This window comes from Fusarium mangiferae (genome assembly GCF_900044065.1).
Source record: "Fusarium mangiferae strain MRC7560 genome assembly, contig: FMAN_scaffold007, whole genome shotgun sequence".
Classification (NCBI taxonomy): Eukaryota; Fungi; Ascomycota; class Sordariomycetes; order Hypocreales; family Nectriaceae; genus Fusarium; species Fusarium mangiferae.
This window is the reverse complement of record NW_024573927.1, coordinates 792,686-806,796: the sequence shown is the minus strand read 5'-3', so window position 1 is coordinate 806,796 and position 14,111 is coordinate 792,686. Positions and strand designations below refer to the sequence as shown.

The 14,111-nt window shown below is 47.4% G+C and overlaps 5 protein-coding genes and 4 non-coding genes across 9 annotated transcripts; 3 read left to right on the top strand and 6 right to left on the bottom strand.

Moving 5' to 3' along the window:
- Positions 1 to 456: 456 nt before the first annotated feature.
- On the bottom strand, positions 457 to 2,151 carry FMAN_13378 (uncharacterized protein; the record flags this gene model as incomplete). The annotated part of the gene is made up of 1 exon (XM_041832839.1): positions 457 to 2,151. One exon carries the CDS (start codon positions 2,149 to 2,151, stop codon positions 457 to 459), a length of 1,695 nt encoding a protein of 564 aa, XP_041683263.1.
- A 3,473-nt stretch (positions 2,152 to 5,624) lies between these two features.
- On the bottom strand, positions 5,625 to 6,806 carry FMAN_13377 (uncharacterized protein; the record flags this gene model as incomplete). The annotated part of the gene is made up of 1 exon (XM_041832838.1): positions 5,625 to 6,806. The coding sequence occupies one exon, from the start codon at positions 6,804 to 6,806 to the stop codon at positions 5,625 to 5,627; it is 1,182 nt and encodes a 393-aa protein (XP_041683262.1).
- A 508-nt stretch (positions 6,807 to 7,314) lies between these two features.
- Positions 7,315 to 7,432, top strand: rrna27. The gene has a single exon (XR_005994017.1). It is a non-coding gene; the product is annotated as a ribosomal RNA (ribosomal RNA).
- A 504-nt stretch (positions 7,433 to 7,936) lies between these two features.
- Positions 7,937 to 8,026, bottom strand: tRNA. The gene is given in 2 exon segments: positions 7,937 to 7,972; positions 7,991 to 8,026. It is a non-coding gene; the product is annotated as a tRNA-Ala (tRNA).
- A 557-nt stretch (positions 8,027 to 8,583) lies between these two features.
- Positions 8,584 to 10,341, top strand: FMAN_13376 (uncharacterized protein; the record flags this gene model as incomplete). The annotated part of the gene is made up of 6 exons (XM_041832837.1): positions 8,584 to 8,640; positions 8,692 to 8,709; positions 8,767 to 9,210; positions 9,259 to 9,411; positions 9,467 to 9,782; positions 9,839 to 10,341. 6 exons carry the CDS (start codon positions 8,584 to 8,586, stop codon positions 10,339 to 10,341), a joined length of 1,491 nt encoding a protein of 496 aa, XP_041683261.1.
- An 87-nt stretch (positions 10,342 to 10,428) lies between these two features.
- On the bottom strand, positions 10,429 to 11,397 carry FMAN_13375 (related to ketoreductases; the record flags this gene model as incomplete). The annotated part of the gene is made up of 2 exons (XM_041832836.1): positions 10,429 to 11,062; positions 11,111 to 11,397. 2 exons carry the CDS (start codon positions 11,395 to 11,397, stop codon positions 10,429 to 10,431), a joined length of 921 nt encoding a protein of 306 aa, XP_041683260.1.
- Positions 11,398 to 12,274: 877 nt separating this feature from the next.
- FMAN_13374 (uncharacterized protein) lies at positions 12,275 to 12,952 on the top strand (the record flags this gene model as incomplete). The annotated part of the gene is made up of 1 exon (XM_041832835.1): positions 12,275 to 12,952. One exon carries the CDS (start codon positions 12,275 to 12,277, stop codon positions 12,950 to 12,952), a length of 678 nt encoding a protein of 225 aa, XP_041683259.1.
- A 185-nt stretch (positions 12,953 to 13,137) lies between these two features.
- tRNA lies at positions 13,138 to 13,236 on the bottom strand. The gene is given in 2 exon segments: positions 13,138 to 13,181; positions 13,200 to 13,236. It is a non-coding gene; the product is annotated as a tRNA-Ser (tRNA).
- A 647-nt stretch (positions 13,237 to 13,883) lies between these two features.
- Positions 13,884 to 13,955, bottom strand: tRNA. The gene has a single exon. It is a non-coding gene; the product is annotated as a tRNA-Asp (tRNA).
- Between the last annotated feature and the right edge of the window lie 156 nt (positions 13,956 to 14,111).

The window sequence follows — 14,111 nt, the reverse complement described above, 5'->3', positions numbered from 1 at the left end:
AGACTTCGGTCAGCGACACGGAAGAATGATGTTATTATGCACCAGGAAGGTCGTGTTTTATGCATGTTCATAATTGTTATGTAGTTCAGCATAGTTTGTTAATTCAAACGGTCGGACTGAAACACCCCAATGCTAAACTAGCTCGTCTTCCATTCTTCGTGGCGCACTACTTCAGCTGATCGGCGGTTATACGAACTTTGGACCACGGAAGGGAAATTCCTTATCGTCAGAGGCGCTTTTAGACTTGGCAGCCCTGTCAGGGGTTTAGCGCCTCAATCGTTGTCGAAGGTTGCTGATCTATCAGAGGTAACATGATTTTTATCATGATGTCAAGGCTTGAGGCCTCAATTCCTCCTCATTTTCAGCACATACTGGTCACGCTTAGAGATTAGAAGAAGATTTGTGATGGTATTAAAATAACTTAATTATGCAAAAATGGTATCAAAACTCGCTAGTCTATGAAAGCACAGCCTTGTCGGCCTTGAGTCTCGCAATCACTGTGGACATATCCACGTCTTGAATGTTCACGCCTTGGTCGATAGCAAGGCACGCAGCAGTAGCAGCACCCTGGCCCATAACCATATACGTAGGCTCCATGCGGATAGCGGAGTAAGCGATGTGAGTGGCGCTCATGGTAACGGGGTTGAGGAAGTTTGTCGCGTCGCTAGGCTTGGGGAGAAGAGCCTGTAGAGGAATGTTGAAGGGGCCGGGAGTAGCGATGTGGACTTTGCCCTCGTCGCGGATCTCTCCGTTGTAGACGATTCGCTCGACTTGGTGAACATCGAGAGAATAAGCACCCATACCGATGCTGTGGTTAGGTCGGGATGGGGGAGTCTGGATATCGCTTTGGCGCATGGTGTAGACTCCGTTCATGCGACGTCCCTCTCGGATGTAGATCTCATAAGGCCAGTTGCCATTCTTGGTGTACTCATCCTTGGCGTATCCCCATTCATTGACTCTATCACGCAGAGACTTGGGAATGCGGGGATGGTTGGCCATGGCCCAGAAGAAACCCTGAGTGTAAGACTTATGTGTAAGGTAGATCTGTCTTCGCTTGTCATAAGACCAGAGAGCGTAGTTGCCATCATCATCGTAGTTAGCACCAATCATATCAGTGCTGACTTGACTCTGAGCATTAGAGTCGGTCTTGATGTTGGGCATGAGCTGTGATGTGAAAGGTGTTCCAGTGTATCCGGATTCGTAGTAACGGAAGAGGAGCTCATAGCGAGACTCGACGTAGTCGGCAGGCTTGGTGAAGGGGATCCTGTTGTTGGTCTGCTTGGTGAGAGTCATGCGGAAGTTGTAAGACTGAAGACGATAGTCATCGCCCTTGCCCTTCAGGGAAGCGGCGTCCTTGACAACTCGGCCAACACCCTCGATGAGGCCACTGCTTGAGTCGCCCTTCTTCTTCCAGGGGTTGACCTTTGAGAGTTGATCAGAGCCACCAGGTCGGAAACCAGCGGCATCTTCGTTGTAGTCACTGATGCTCTCGCGTCCAGTGCTGTATGAGATACCAGCGGCCTCCATGAGATCACCCTCGTAGCTGGCGTCGATGAACATCTTGCCCTTGAAGACACTTCCCTTGGTAGTTCTGAAAGAGGTGATCTGACCATTCTTCTTGGTCACACCGCTGCTGGATCGATCAATGGGTTGGTTGCGGAAGATGGGAACCTTTCCATCCTTCATCCACTTCTCAAGAATGGACTCAGCAACCTTGGGTTCGAAAGTCCACTGAACCTTCTTGCTCTCGTCAATAGCAGGACCGGGCTGGGCTCCAATCTTTCGTGCGACATATTGTGCGCGGGTCTCCTGTGTCCATGGGCTGGTCTTCTGGTAATAGGTATAGACCTTGCCGTAGAACTCTCTGGCAATGCCACCAATAGAGCTTCCCTTCTTAGAGTCTGTCCATCCAAGACCCGATGTCGTCAGACCACCCAGCGTGTTACCGGGGAAGACGATAGCAACACTCTTCTTCATTCGCTTTGTCTGCACAGCAGCTGCTATCGCAGCTACTGTGTTGCCGTAGATGACGACATCATACTGGACATCTGCTCTTTCGGACGGGGCAGCTGAAGCAGTTGTCATGAGATACGACACCATCAAAATGGTGAAGATAAAGATGAGGAGACGATTCCTCAGTAGAGCTGCCATTTTGGTTAACAAGCGCATATGACCTTGCAGCTTGAAGGTGAGGAAGAGAGTGAAGAGGTTAAGGAGGGAAAAGAAAATAAGGTATTAAGGTAAAATGAGTGGCGTGGAAGTTTGATGGCGGAACAGGACGCCCACGACCAAACAAGGGAAAGATTCAGATGACAATGGTTTTATGAGCGATAGCAGTGACATGCAGTGGCGGGCCAGGGGTTGAGTAGTCTAATCTTGAGCACAGAATAAGGTAGCGACATCTCGTATTTCTAGGGAAATAAAAGAGGCCAATTTGGGGACCAACAGATTTAACCTCCGGGGTCTAGACCACAAGAGTCTGTTGGTCACATTCTAACCAAGACTGCTCTCGCCGTATTACGGCATGGCCATACCAAAGGAACAAAAAGAAAAGGGCTAGACAAGCAAAAGGCATATCGTGCGCGGATCTTGCTGGATAGCAAGGGAGACTTGGGCTGTGCTGTGCAGTTGTAAATCTTGGCCCCCCTCCCTTACCTCGAGACTATTGACAACACTATCGACACTGGACAAAAAAGAAGCCTCAACTTACAGTAGCCGAAGAGCTTGAATGGATGCGCCCAGACGGGCGAGGGTCTGTGTGTCTGCGCTTCTAAATCGAGGTCATTCCTTGTAAATTGCCATTCGCGCAGCTTTCGTATAAACGACCGAACAGGCATTGTGTGGCAGCCGACCAGGATAGGAAAACGCCGGGCAGCTTCGAGACGAGACACCCAAAGCCAAGACAATCGGTTAATTAATTCAGTGCGATCAAGACTTGAGAGGGAGGGAAGAGCATGTGTTGGAGATTTTCGGCCCTTGTTAGAAATGGGGTTAGTTATGAACCCTTGATTAGCGTCATGGTTCAGGGGTTGTTATGCAGAGAAGAGGGGGGGAACGGGTTCCGGACTTTCAACTGTTGCGTAGCGAAGCGCTATTTATTCTGAGGTTTTTAGTGCCCTCCGCGTGCTACGGTTCCGGCTAAGGTGCCGTTTTGGCGCTGCTGGATCTGAACTCTGATGCGATTTTACAGGGGGTATTCCTGGTACGTACCCCCAAAACCTCGTAAAACTCAATGGCCTCATTTTACTTGCATCGCGAGTGTAAACAAGGGAGATTCATGAATTATCATTTAATCAGCGGCATATCCGTTCACAATTTTCTCTCTAGTAACGAGCTAGAATTGTTGGCTCTAGGCGGATCACCATTCAATAGTCTCGCCTTCTCACCAGTCACCTTGAAGGCTATCACATCACTAATGTACCTACAGTGTCGATCGCTTACCTACAGCAACAGGCCAGCCAACTTCATGATCTCATCTTCGACAATCTCGACCTGGACCTTGACCTGGCCCTGGCCCTGAGAGCTTTGGTCAGCTTACAGACCCTCTTTCTTCTATCACGGCAGCCTCGGCATCTGAATGTCACCCAGCTGGGATTGTCACTGTTGAATCGATAGCCTTCAGGTTGACCAATTACAGGGCATTTAGCGCCGAATAGCGCTCTTTTTGGCGCAGCTGGGTGTGGTTCAGGCTAACGTAATAGTGGCCGGCGGTCGCGCACGCGCTCAATGTCATATCATCACTAAGCGGGTGCCCTTACCGAAGCGAAACGCCACATTCTGGTCGCTCGAATTACAAAATCTCGATGAAATGAAGCATGCGATTTTCAGTTGTGGAAGTGTCGATCAACGCTGCAAACGTTGATCACAACGTCGTCTTGTTTTTAACCTTTTGCTTATTGACTTTGTCTAATGACACCGACTCTTCTTGGCAATTGTTCAGCCGCAGCAGTCTTGCTCAAAACCGCACAAGGCTAGCGGTAGTCTTCATTATCTGCATTGTTCGAGGCCAGTCTTTTGTGCTGGCTTATCAAATAGCCTGATTTCACATCCCCTGATAGGTCAATGCCCTCTTCGACGTGTACAAACTTGGGTGGCCAATTGAAGAACCAATCACACTTTTACCAGGATTGAGAGCTTGCATTGGCTCCATTCCAAATCCGGCCAAGACCCTCATGGTGCTTTTGCTCCTGGGAATCTGCACCTGCAAGGCACAGTCCTCAGGGTCGAAATTCCTGGCCGAAAGTGATCGGAGACTCGGTCTAACAATGCTGCGGGTACGGATAAGCTACAGGGTTGGTGATCGAGAAACCTTCAGATACGAGTTTGCGTCTTGGCAGCGTAAGCTTAAACATGATCACCACTTAAACTTGCAGGACAAGGTCACCTGCTTTACCACGTCATGCTTAGTCTGTGTGATAAGAACAAGGCAATTGTGTGGTGCCTGTTATGTAGCATTCTAGGCAGACGGTCCCTTTGTGCATGTTGAGATAGGGTATAAGCGAGCTGGCCGAAGCGAGTGTGCCAAGATCGATACATCATCGGATGGATTCACAGCCCTACGCTCCCCAAGATTCGGCTGTTTCCTGTTACAGTAACATGCGCCAGTCGCTTCTACTCTAACCGGAGAATTGCTGCACTGCCATCACCTGTTCCGGAAAGTCAGCACGGCTCAATTCTTAACAAGACACCCTATTGATGACCACGTGGGTGTCTAAGACGTGGCTGTGTAGTGAAACAACCTCATATCCGAATTTCCAATGACGATTAGGTTTATCACCTTCGTATATGCATCTGCACGGGTGGCTGAATAAGGTTAAAATGGTTACGCTAACGGTCTCAGTTCGTAAAGGGTTTTATCCTGCCTGTTCACCTGAACAGGCACTTCACAAGGCCGTAAGATTCGAACTACAAAGATGAAATCAGCCTGTTCGTAGACTCTCGGTAATATCTTGTTAATCAAACGTTATGCTATGTATTCCTTGGCGTTTCTCATCAAGGACGCCTACGACTTGAGATGATGGCTGGCATCATATGGTTCGATGCGCCTAGCTTGACGAACCTTTGCTGTTAACGATTTTTGCTTGATTGAATCATAACACATGACTAAAGTCAGCTTGGACAGGACCCTTGGAAACCATTATACTTTTATAAAAATATCAGCATCCGCTAAGTCCTGGAACGGGAGATGATGCAATAAGTTGTTACATTAGTCAAGACTATACAACATTTATCAATAGGAACTTGGCTAGTCAAGGCATGCATCAAGCTGGTTTTCAGTATAACCATCTATGTTTGAATAGGATACTGCTATCAATATTAAACTTAAGGGAAGCAACCACGCACACTCAATAATCTTCGGGTCAGCGTCAATACAGAAAGCACCTATTTATCTTCTACTTTTTTAATTTTTTTTTCTTTTTGTATTTTCATAATTTTATCTGTAATCCAAAGCCATAGGATACTGCTTGTAGTAAGCTGCATTCATCCTGTAATACACCAGATAACTCCTGTATCATGTAGTAGAATTGTAGAAGGTAGTCCAAGTCACCAAACCTTGACGCCAACCAAATCTCAAAAAACAAGAGCAACCCGCGAAAAGTCTCAATGGAGAAAAATGCCATTGTTTATTGTAAGCCGTCCTCGAAAACCTCAACCCTGTGTCGTGGGCCGGGCCAATACGGAGTGTTTGGCGCTCGATCTGCAATGAAATGGATTTGACCACCAGGTCGCACGAGGTCCTTGAAGAGGTATAGCCAGTTAATCGGTTTAATTTGCGCGGCCTCCCATTTGAACTCATGGTTGTCCTCAAGATAGGCAACCCATGCTTCCTCTCTCCCTCCCTTGCTATCTGGAGTCTGTATATCATATCTGAACAGACATGGGACACCTAGGAGTATCAGTGTCTTTAGGTTTAGATAGCGCGCCATCTTGTTGATTTGTAAACCGAGCAGGGGTGCCCTTTGGTGCGTCATCTGTTGAGTCATATCAATGCAGAGCGTTTCGAGACTTTGCAGCAGTTCCCACTTGGGAATCAACGGAGACGTCCGAAGCTCCTCTCGATATCCGTTCAGATAGTAGCTCCATCTATTGATTTCACGCACAGTGGCTAGATCACCATGGAGCAGATTAAGAGCATACCTTATATCGCCTGCAGAGACGTTGTTCTCTCTGATCATGAGATGCTTTATCTTTTGGCACGCCAGCTTTTCATCGTCTGGGTGTAGACGACGAGTCAATGCGGTTTGTTCTCTAGTGATACCGGCGAGATGTCGAATATCTTCTTCGCCACCAATCTCAACTGGGACTGTCGCGATAAAATTTCTGTCGAGTAAGGCATATCCGATATAGCGAACGTTGATAAAAATGGCGGGATCATAGTTGGGTGGGAATGCGTGTTTATCCAGATTCAGAACTGGATTGGCTATGTCTTCGTCCAGACCGAGCTCAGCTACTATCGTACGCTTGGTAAGATGGCTGATCTCGAGCTCATGTGAATAGTCGTCCGAAGGATCAAACGGGAGGGCGGGTGTATCTGAAGCCCGGATGACTCCCGTGACGCAACGATGTTGCATCGGGAGAGCCTCCAGTCTTCCACGAGACAATGACCCGTCTCTCTGTTTCTCGCCACGGGTATAGATGACCGCGGTATGGTTCTGAAAACCGCCGTCACATCGCAGTTGGCCCCTAGAAAGATGGTTCACCAGACAGATGCAATCTTCTTCCGACTCTTCGATGATTCGAAGGCTGAGTTCTGGCGGAAGAAACGGCTTGCTTTGACCTGGAGTAGCACCTGTAGGCTGAGACATGATGAAGTACTGGATGAGATCTTGTTGCTATTTTGGTGTGTATATCTCAGGACCGAGGTTTGGTGAGAAAGGGAAGGTTTTGGTATGCAGTGACTATTGAAGTGGTCGAATGTTGGAAGACTGTTGGCTGGTGCAGTCGGAAGAAGCTAGAATTCCAAGCTTTGGCAGACGGAAGACTGTATTTGTAGGGGTGAGTCTCAAGTGACTGGCGCAATGCTGTTCTCGACATAACGCGGGATTGCCAGTGGTTCCGTGTTCAATATCACTGGCGTTCTTGACACTGCCAAAACAAGTTTCACCATGGTATTGCCACTATCTTCTCGGCGTCACAGCTACTCTATGAGCTGATTTGCTGGCAAAGTTGCGAACCTGCCAGTGCCAGAGCGAATAGAGCGTTAATATCTGAGTGAATTACATCTGTTCAGCTCGAAAAGCCTAATGAATCAGCGTCGTGACTGAGCGTACATCAAGATCAACATAAGCTCAACAAGGAAACCCCCCAGCACATACGACCATACCCACTGTTGAGAATTCGGGATCCCGTCCGCTCTCCCATAGACAAGCAAGTGAGGGGCGGACTAGTAGTTGGGTCGGTGATGACCAGCGAATACCCGCTGTTGTATGTTTTTTGTTTCTGAGGAAAGACAGAACATGCATAAGATCTTGATGCTTTTATGGCTTGCAAGGTCACATGCCCGATAAAGGGCAAGGGACTTTGTTCAGCCTGGTTACTACTATAACAGCATGTTCTGTTCAGTCTATGTTTCGCAAGAAGTAAAGGGGCAAATTATATGTTTTAACTGGCTGATAATACTATTTCCTAACGCATTTTCAAGCATCCAAGTTTCACGGGTGCGCCGGTAAAGACATGAAGTCCCTTTGCGTTCCCGTCGAGCATATAATAGTAGACATATCACCATGCCTTACTCACAACTACTTCAGTGCCCAACGAGCGTTCTTATATAACACCAAAGACAGAAAACCACAACCCTAGCTTACAAGCTTACCTGTATAGAACCGTGAGCTGTTTGTCACTATTATGATTTGCGAGAGTCCTTGATTGGACTTGAGTGCGAGGTGTTAAAAAGTGCAAAAAGCAAGGTATAATGGCGGAATTAAACCGCCTACAATGGACGAACAGGGAATCGAACCCTGGACCACTCCCAGATTATTCGGATGAATTATGCTAAGGGAGTATTATACCACTAAACCATTCGCCCGAAGGATATAACTCTCGCCATTTTTGACGTTCAACAAGGAAACGCAAACAGCGAAGTTGACGATCTCACTGGCTGCTGCTACCAGGCCAGCTGTCATCTTGAGTTGAAAACATTCAAGTCTATCGTGTTGACCCTTGGAAGGTCGGCACTAAACATCTTATACGCAGATGACCTCAATCCAAGACGTGTTAGGCAAGGTCGCTGCTACAAGTTGTAAGATCTTAATCGCCGAGCAAATGGCCAGATACACTGTGATCCTAAGATAGTGGCCAGCGACAGCCTGCCATATGTATTAAAAGTCAGAAGCCAGCTCAGCGCCTCTGCAGCCCCATCCCACATTCACTTTCACGCATCCAGTTACGATTGTCAATAGATAAGAGTCCCCAAATGAGTAGGTGGAGATTGCTGAGGGAGCCACGTGATTCTCAGGCAGCAGCAGCTATTCGAAGATGCTGCTTACATGCGCTATCTTGTCAGCGACCGATTTGCAATACTTACCTTGCTCACAAATTCTGATTCACGATTTTCCTCAATTTATCTATACTGCTACTCTTGAGATGGTCAATTATGGAGTCTCTCGCGCGTGCCAGACTTGCAAAAAGCGGCGTAAAAAGGTGCCGTGATCTGACCTTCAGCAAGTCAAGCTTGCTAATCATTCGTGACAGTGCGATGAAACTCGTCCAGTGAGTACCAAACAGGCATAGCCTGTAATCCTAAAGCACTAACGAAGGATTCAACAGGCCTGCCTTCGCTGTGTAAAGTCTCGAAGGCGGTGTCCTGGCTATAGAGACGATGCCTCACTGTTATTTCGACACTATCAGCCTACAACACCGCCGTTGGAGCGATGGCATCCAAGCAATGACTTCATACTTGAAGCTACTGCGCTTGATAATTTTCTTGATACTTTAGTGGTACAATCTCGTGATCGAAGCCATTCACGTGGTTTTCTCGATGGGATGCATTATCTCTTTGCTACCTCTGCTCCAACGTCGACTTTGATGAGAGCTGCCAAAATTGTAGTTCTTTCATCACTCGCAAACCGCTATAGGCGACACTCGCTGGATAGCTTAGTTAGGAGACAGTATGGGCAGGTTTTGGTTGATTACACCACAGATTTGTCGCGGCAAACTGCGAGTCCATCAGTAGAGCTCTTCTTCACTGCAGTTTTGTTGGGCTTATACGAGGTTAGTTCCTTACCGGCGGTGCGTTGATCGTTAGTTAAACAGTATTAGCTTGTAGCAAGTGACAATGCCTCTCCGACCAAGCATCTAGTACATGTTCGGGGCCTCGCGTCCATCCTCTCGAGAGGCATTACATCCTCGACACCAGAATCCAAAGTCGGCGTATATACTCCCGGAATGCGCCTTGTCACAAAAGGTATCATGGTACGTATCTCTTCACCGATAAAGTACCAGCCCTTGCTTACATCCATCTCGTCAGGCTCATCAAACAGGCACTGGCATTCTGTGCCCTCCTCTTGATGATGCCTATCGTCGATCTCTAGATGACATTATCATCAAGATGTCGCCTCTGACAAGTCAAGCGGAGAAGCTGCTCTCGGATCCCTCTCCTCCCGTGTTAGAGCTTTTGGAGCTGCAGAAACCCTTGTTGGAGATTGACGATGAGATCACGTACTGGGCCTATGACCGCCCCCCTAGCTGGAATCCAGAAGTGGTCGGTGAAGTCTGGATGAATCCAGCAATGTCAGAGGAAACAACGCTCTATTTTGCCGGACCAGTTGAGAAGTACTTCGACAGTAAGCTAACACTCCTATCATGTTTATGTAAGTTTGACCCTAAATTTGCTTAACAGTATACGTCGCAACTGCATGGAACTCATGGCGTTCAATACATGTCATCTATCTTGACCACCTCATACACATTGCCAATTCCCTTGGACAATACGAGCTTGTTCCTCTATATAAAGAACGAATTTATGAACTGGCTGCGGGTATCAAGGCATCCATTCCATTCCATCTATGTCACGACGTTGAGACCTACATCCAGCAAGCAAATGCTGGAATTCCTCTTGTTCCTTCAGATCGGCTTGTTGGAGGACTTTTGCTTCTTCATCCTATATATGCCCTTGCTCGGTGTACCATAGTTGATGACTCAACAAGAAGGTACATGTCCAAAACTCTGAGGTGGATCGGTGATGAGATGGGAATTCGACATGCGACCATTCTTGCGAATGGCCTTCAGCCTGATATGCAAGGACCTTCTGCGATGCAGAGCTCCCAAATCTCCTTCATCGACGCACTTGATGGACATTTCCTGATCACCGCGAGTATGATGTTAGAGCCTCATAGGTCCTAAGAGCTGTTTGGCATGTAAGGCCTCAGCAGTGCTCTGTAGGAAAGGTCTACAGAACCGGGCATAAAGACCATTTTATTCGCATATAGACTATAGAATCGATGAGAAACGTAGCATTCCTTTACTTGCAACATGATCATGTCCATCTCGATCCGTGCTGAGACTGACATCCTCCCAGCTACTTGCAAGCTCAAGTTGCTCCTTGCACTTCTGCTCTATCAACCGTAATGCATCACTTCCAAGAATGACTCTCACCGGCTCCGGCCTTCCAGCACTGGCACCCTCAACCTTAACGCAGTCCACGATGCGTTCTGACAGCTTGCTGATATCTCCAGGCACATTCGGGCCTATATCCGAAATGAACACGTCCATCAACTCCTCAAAACCGGGATTGTAGGCCTCTAAAGCGGGCTTGTACTTCCCAAACCCTTCCACTGAACCTTCGCGAGGTTGGCCAAGTTGAGACGGGAAGCCACCAGGCTCAAAAATGATGCAGCGGATATTGAATCGTTGGACCTCCTTTGCCAGGCATTCGACAAAAGCACCGAGAGCAGCTTTCGAAGCGGCGTAGTGGCCCAAGAAGGGCAACGGACCCCAGCCAACACCAGCTCCGATGAAGGCGATGGTACCACTTTGTTGGGCCCTGAAGTATGGCAAGATAGCTTGAGTGACATGCAGCGTTCCAAAGAGGTTGACGTCAAAGACGTTACGCACAAAGTCGTCACTGCGAGACTGTCAGTATCTGTTACCAATGCCAGGTTAGGTAACCTACTCTGCCTCCTCAATACTCTTGGGTGCTGAAATTCCAGCATTGTTCAAGAGAACATCGATGCGTCCCCAAACATCCCAGGCTTTCTTTACTTGCTTGTCGATCTCAGCTCGAGGCGCAGTGACATCAAGATCGAGAAGAAAGACATTGTCAGACTGCAAATGCTTGAGACGTTCCGTTGCCCCTCTTCCCGTCGCGATGACCTTGTCACCTCTCGCAATGAGGTTCTGCACCACTGCGGCACCGAGACCCGAAGTAGTAGCTGTTACTAGCCAGACTGATTGAGGCATGTTGGGTGGCTCTTGGAAGAAGTTTCGTACTTTGCAGATAGTGATAGATAATACTACTTATAGTCCAGAGAAGAATGAGCATTGTGGCTGCTCAGCTCGCTATCGAGTAACCTCTCCAGCCAAAAGTTCGCCCGTCTTCGGCAGGTGCTCCTCTACCATTCAGCCCTGAAGCCCATGAGATGGATCTTGGTCCCATCCGCAAAACCCATATCGTTTGTTCATTGGGTCAGTTGCGATAATTATCAGAACAGCGCAAAGCTAGCTTGTTTCGGACGAAGCGAATCTGTGTTTTTGAACGCTATTATCTGACAAGCATGAGTCAAAAATAACTCAACCCGTGATTGGCGGGCTGCATGACGACATTTTCATGATTGTGACCCTTTCGTGTCACAACGGCACAGCTTTTGAGACCATGCAGACGGACCTCGCCAGCAAGGCCCTCGAACAGTGAGCATCGAAGCACATTATCACAATTACTAATCGATATCTTGAATCGATTCAGAAAGCCCCAAATTAGCCAGACAGCCAATTGGCAATCTTCAGATGGCTCTCTGTTCTGAGTAACAAGTATTCAGTATGTGAGAGAAGAAACGCGCTCAGTCATCTGTGCAGACTATCATATCGTGATATGTGCTTATTTGGCCTCAAAAACATTCGTCTAGTCAGAAACAGAGCAATTTTCTACGTCATGGACATCTCCCCGAAATATGAAAACGTAAATAACACGCTAGGTATCCCAGGTTTGGGTCGTTGACGTCAACACCTCATACCAAGACTTTCACATTAAACATATTTGAACAGAACTTCCCAAATGTTCTTTATTTAAATGAGGTCACTTCGAGCTTCTTGCATTTTTCAGAGCCTTGTTTCGCCGGCAATGACAGTCACGACAGTCCCTGCGACGCATCCCATTGTGAGACGTGGCCCGCTCTCACAAACAAGTACAGCAGAGTTACACCAATCCAGCGAACTTCAGTACCAACGTCGCGAGGCCCATATTCCCAAGGGGTCAAATGACGAGGAAAAGCTCTATATCCTGACACTTCTTACCGACAAGCGACACCATGATGAAATGACTGCGCTGCGAAGGCAATGGTTTCCTCCACAATTGCTCAAGGTCGACGCGCATATCACTCTGTTTCACGCGTTACCCGGCTCCAAATTATCAGAGGTGAAAGCAGATATTGCAGACATCGCAGCTCGGACAGCCACATTCTCAATTGGTGTCGGAAATCAGGACGTTTACGAAATGGGAAAGGGAGTCGGCATCAAACTCTATGCTGGTCAGAAGAAGGCATTGAGCATACGCAGTGAATTGAGGAATAAATGGGAGACTTTTCTGAGCGATCAAGATAGGCGGGAGAAATGGAGAGGTCATTACACCGTCATGAACAAGCAAGATGATAAGGAAGAGGTACAGAAGTGTCTGGATTATTTGAAGGACGGACATGCAGAGAGTAAAGGCACAGTTGAAGGTCTCAGTCTGTGGCTATATGACAGAGGTTGGTGGAGGGAAGATGAAGTATTTAAATTCTCGGATAAAGCAAAGAGATAGACTTTAGATTATAGAATTAACTCGAGTCTTGGCCGAAGTCACAGCGAAATTGTCAACGCGTTCGCGCCGCGCGATCAACAAGAGCGGAGACGGCACAACCGCGATGACACGACAATACGCAAATCGACGCAATTTGTTTCTAATGAATGAAAGAGCAGAAAAATGGGCAAAAGACAAAAAACAATCGACAACGGCAGGATTCGAACCTACGCGTGCGAACACAATGCCTATGATGTCTCGTATGAGATAGCAGGGCATCGCCTTAACCACTCGGCCACGTTGTCTTGGTGGAGATGTTCAAGTCTGGGTCTATATACGCACCATGGAGTCACGCTGACAATGGAATTGGCGCGTGGAACAATTTTTCGTGCTGAACAATCTGGCAAGTGTCGAGATCAGTAAAGTAGAGGTCAATTGGGCTTGTTGACGGGTTGGATAGTCAAACCCTATAATTTCCTGCTGAAAGGCGGACGACAAGTTTTGGCTCCATGGTGAAAAGGCAATTGCTGGAACTGAACCGGTACACTAAAGGCGAGAGCCAGAATGAATGACTGGACAAAACGACAAGTAGGTAGTAAAACTGTTCTGCAACAACAGATAGTCTAGTATTGAAAATTTGGAATTATAACCAGATATAGAAAATATCCATTTAAGGGACATAACTCTGAGGTTGTCCATAAACAGCGACTGCCAATTACAGGGTAACCACGCAAACAGTGGAAGTGAAAAAATTTCTCCAGGTTCAAGCTTATCAGATAACAGCCGCCAAAGTGGTGTGTCAGTAAACTTTATCTGTTAGCATAAAACATCCATACCAAGTTTCGTTGCAACTCAAGATCACGATTGCAGGTCCCAATGTCGCCAAAAATAAAATGACTCAATATGAGCATATAGAAAAAAGATGGATGCCTGTATTTACAGGCGGCTGGAACTCTCCCGCCGGGAATTGAACCCGGGTCTCAAGCGTGACAAGCTTGCATACTGACCACTATACTACGGAAGATGATGACTGTGAGCAGTCACTGTAGCGGAGTTCGATGTCACGTGGAATCGTATTGATGAATATGAAGGCTAGGGGAACAGATTTTGTTTACTGTGGACATCGTCGACGCCTCTGATGAACTTTGTTTTGTTTGCCAAGCCTCAAGTCTGGCCAGCA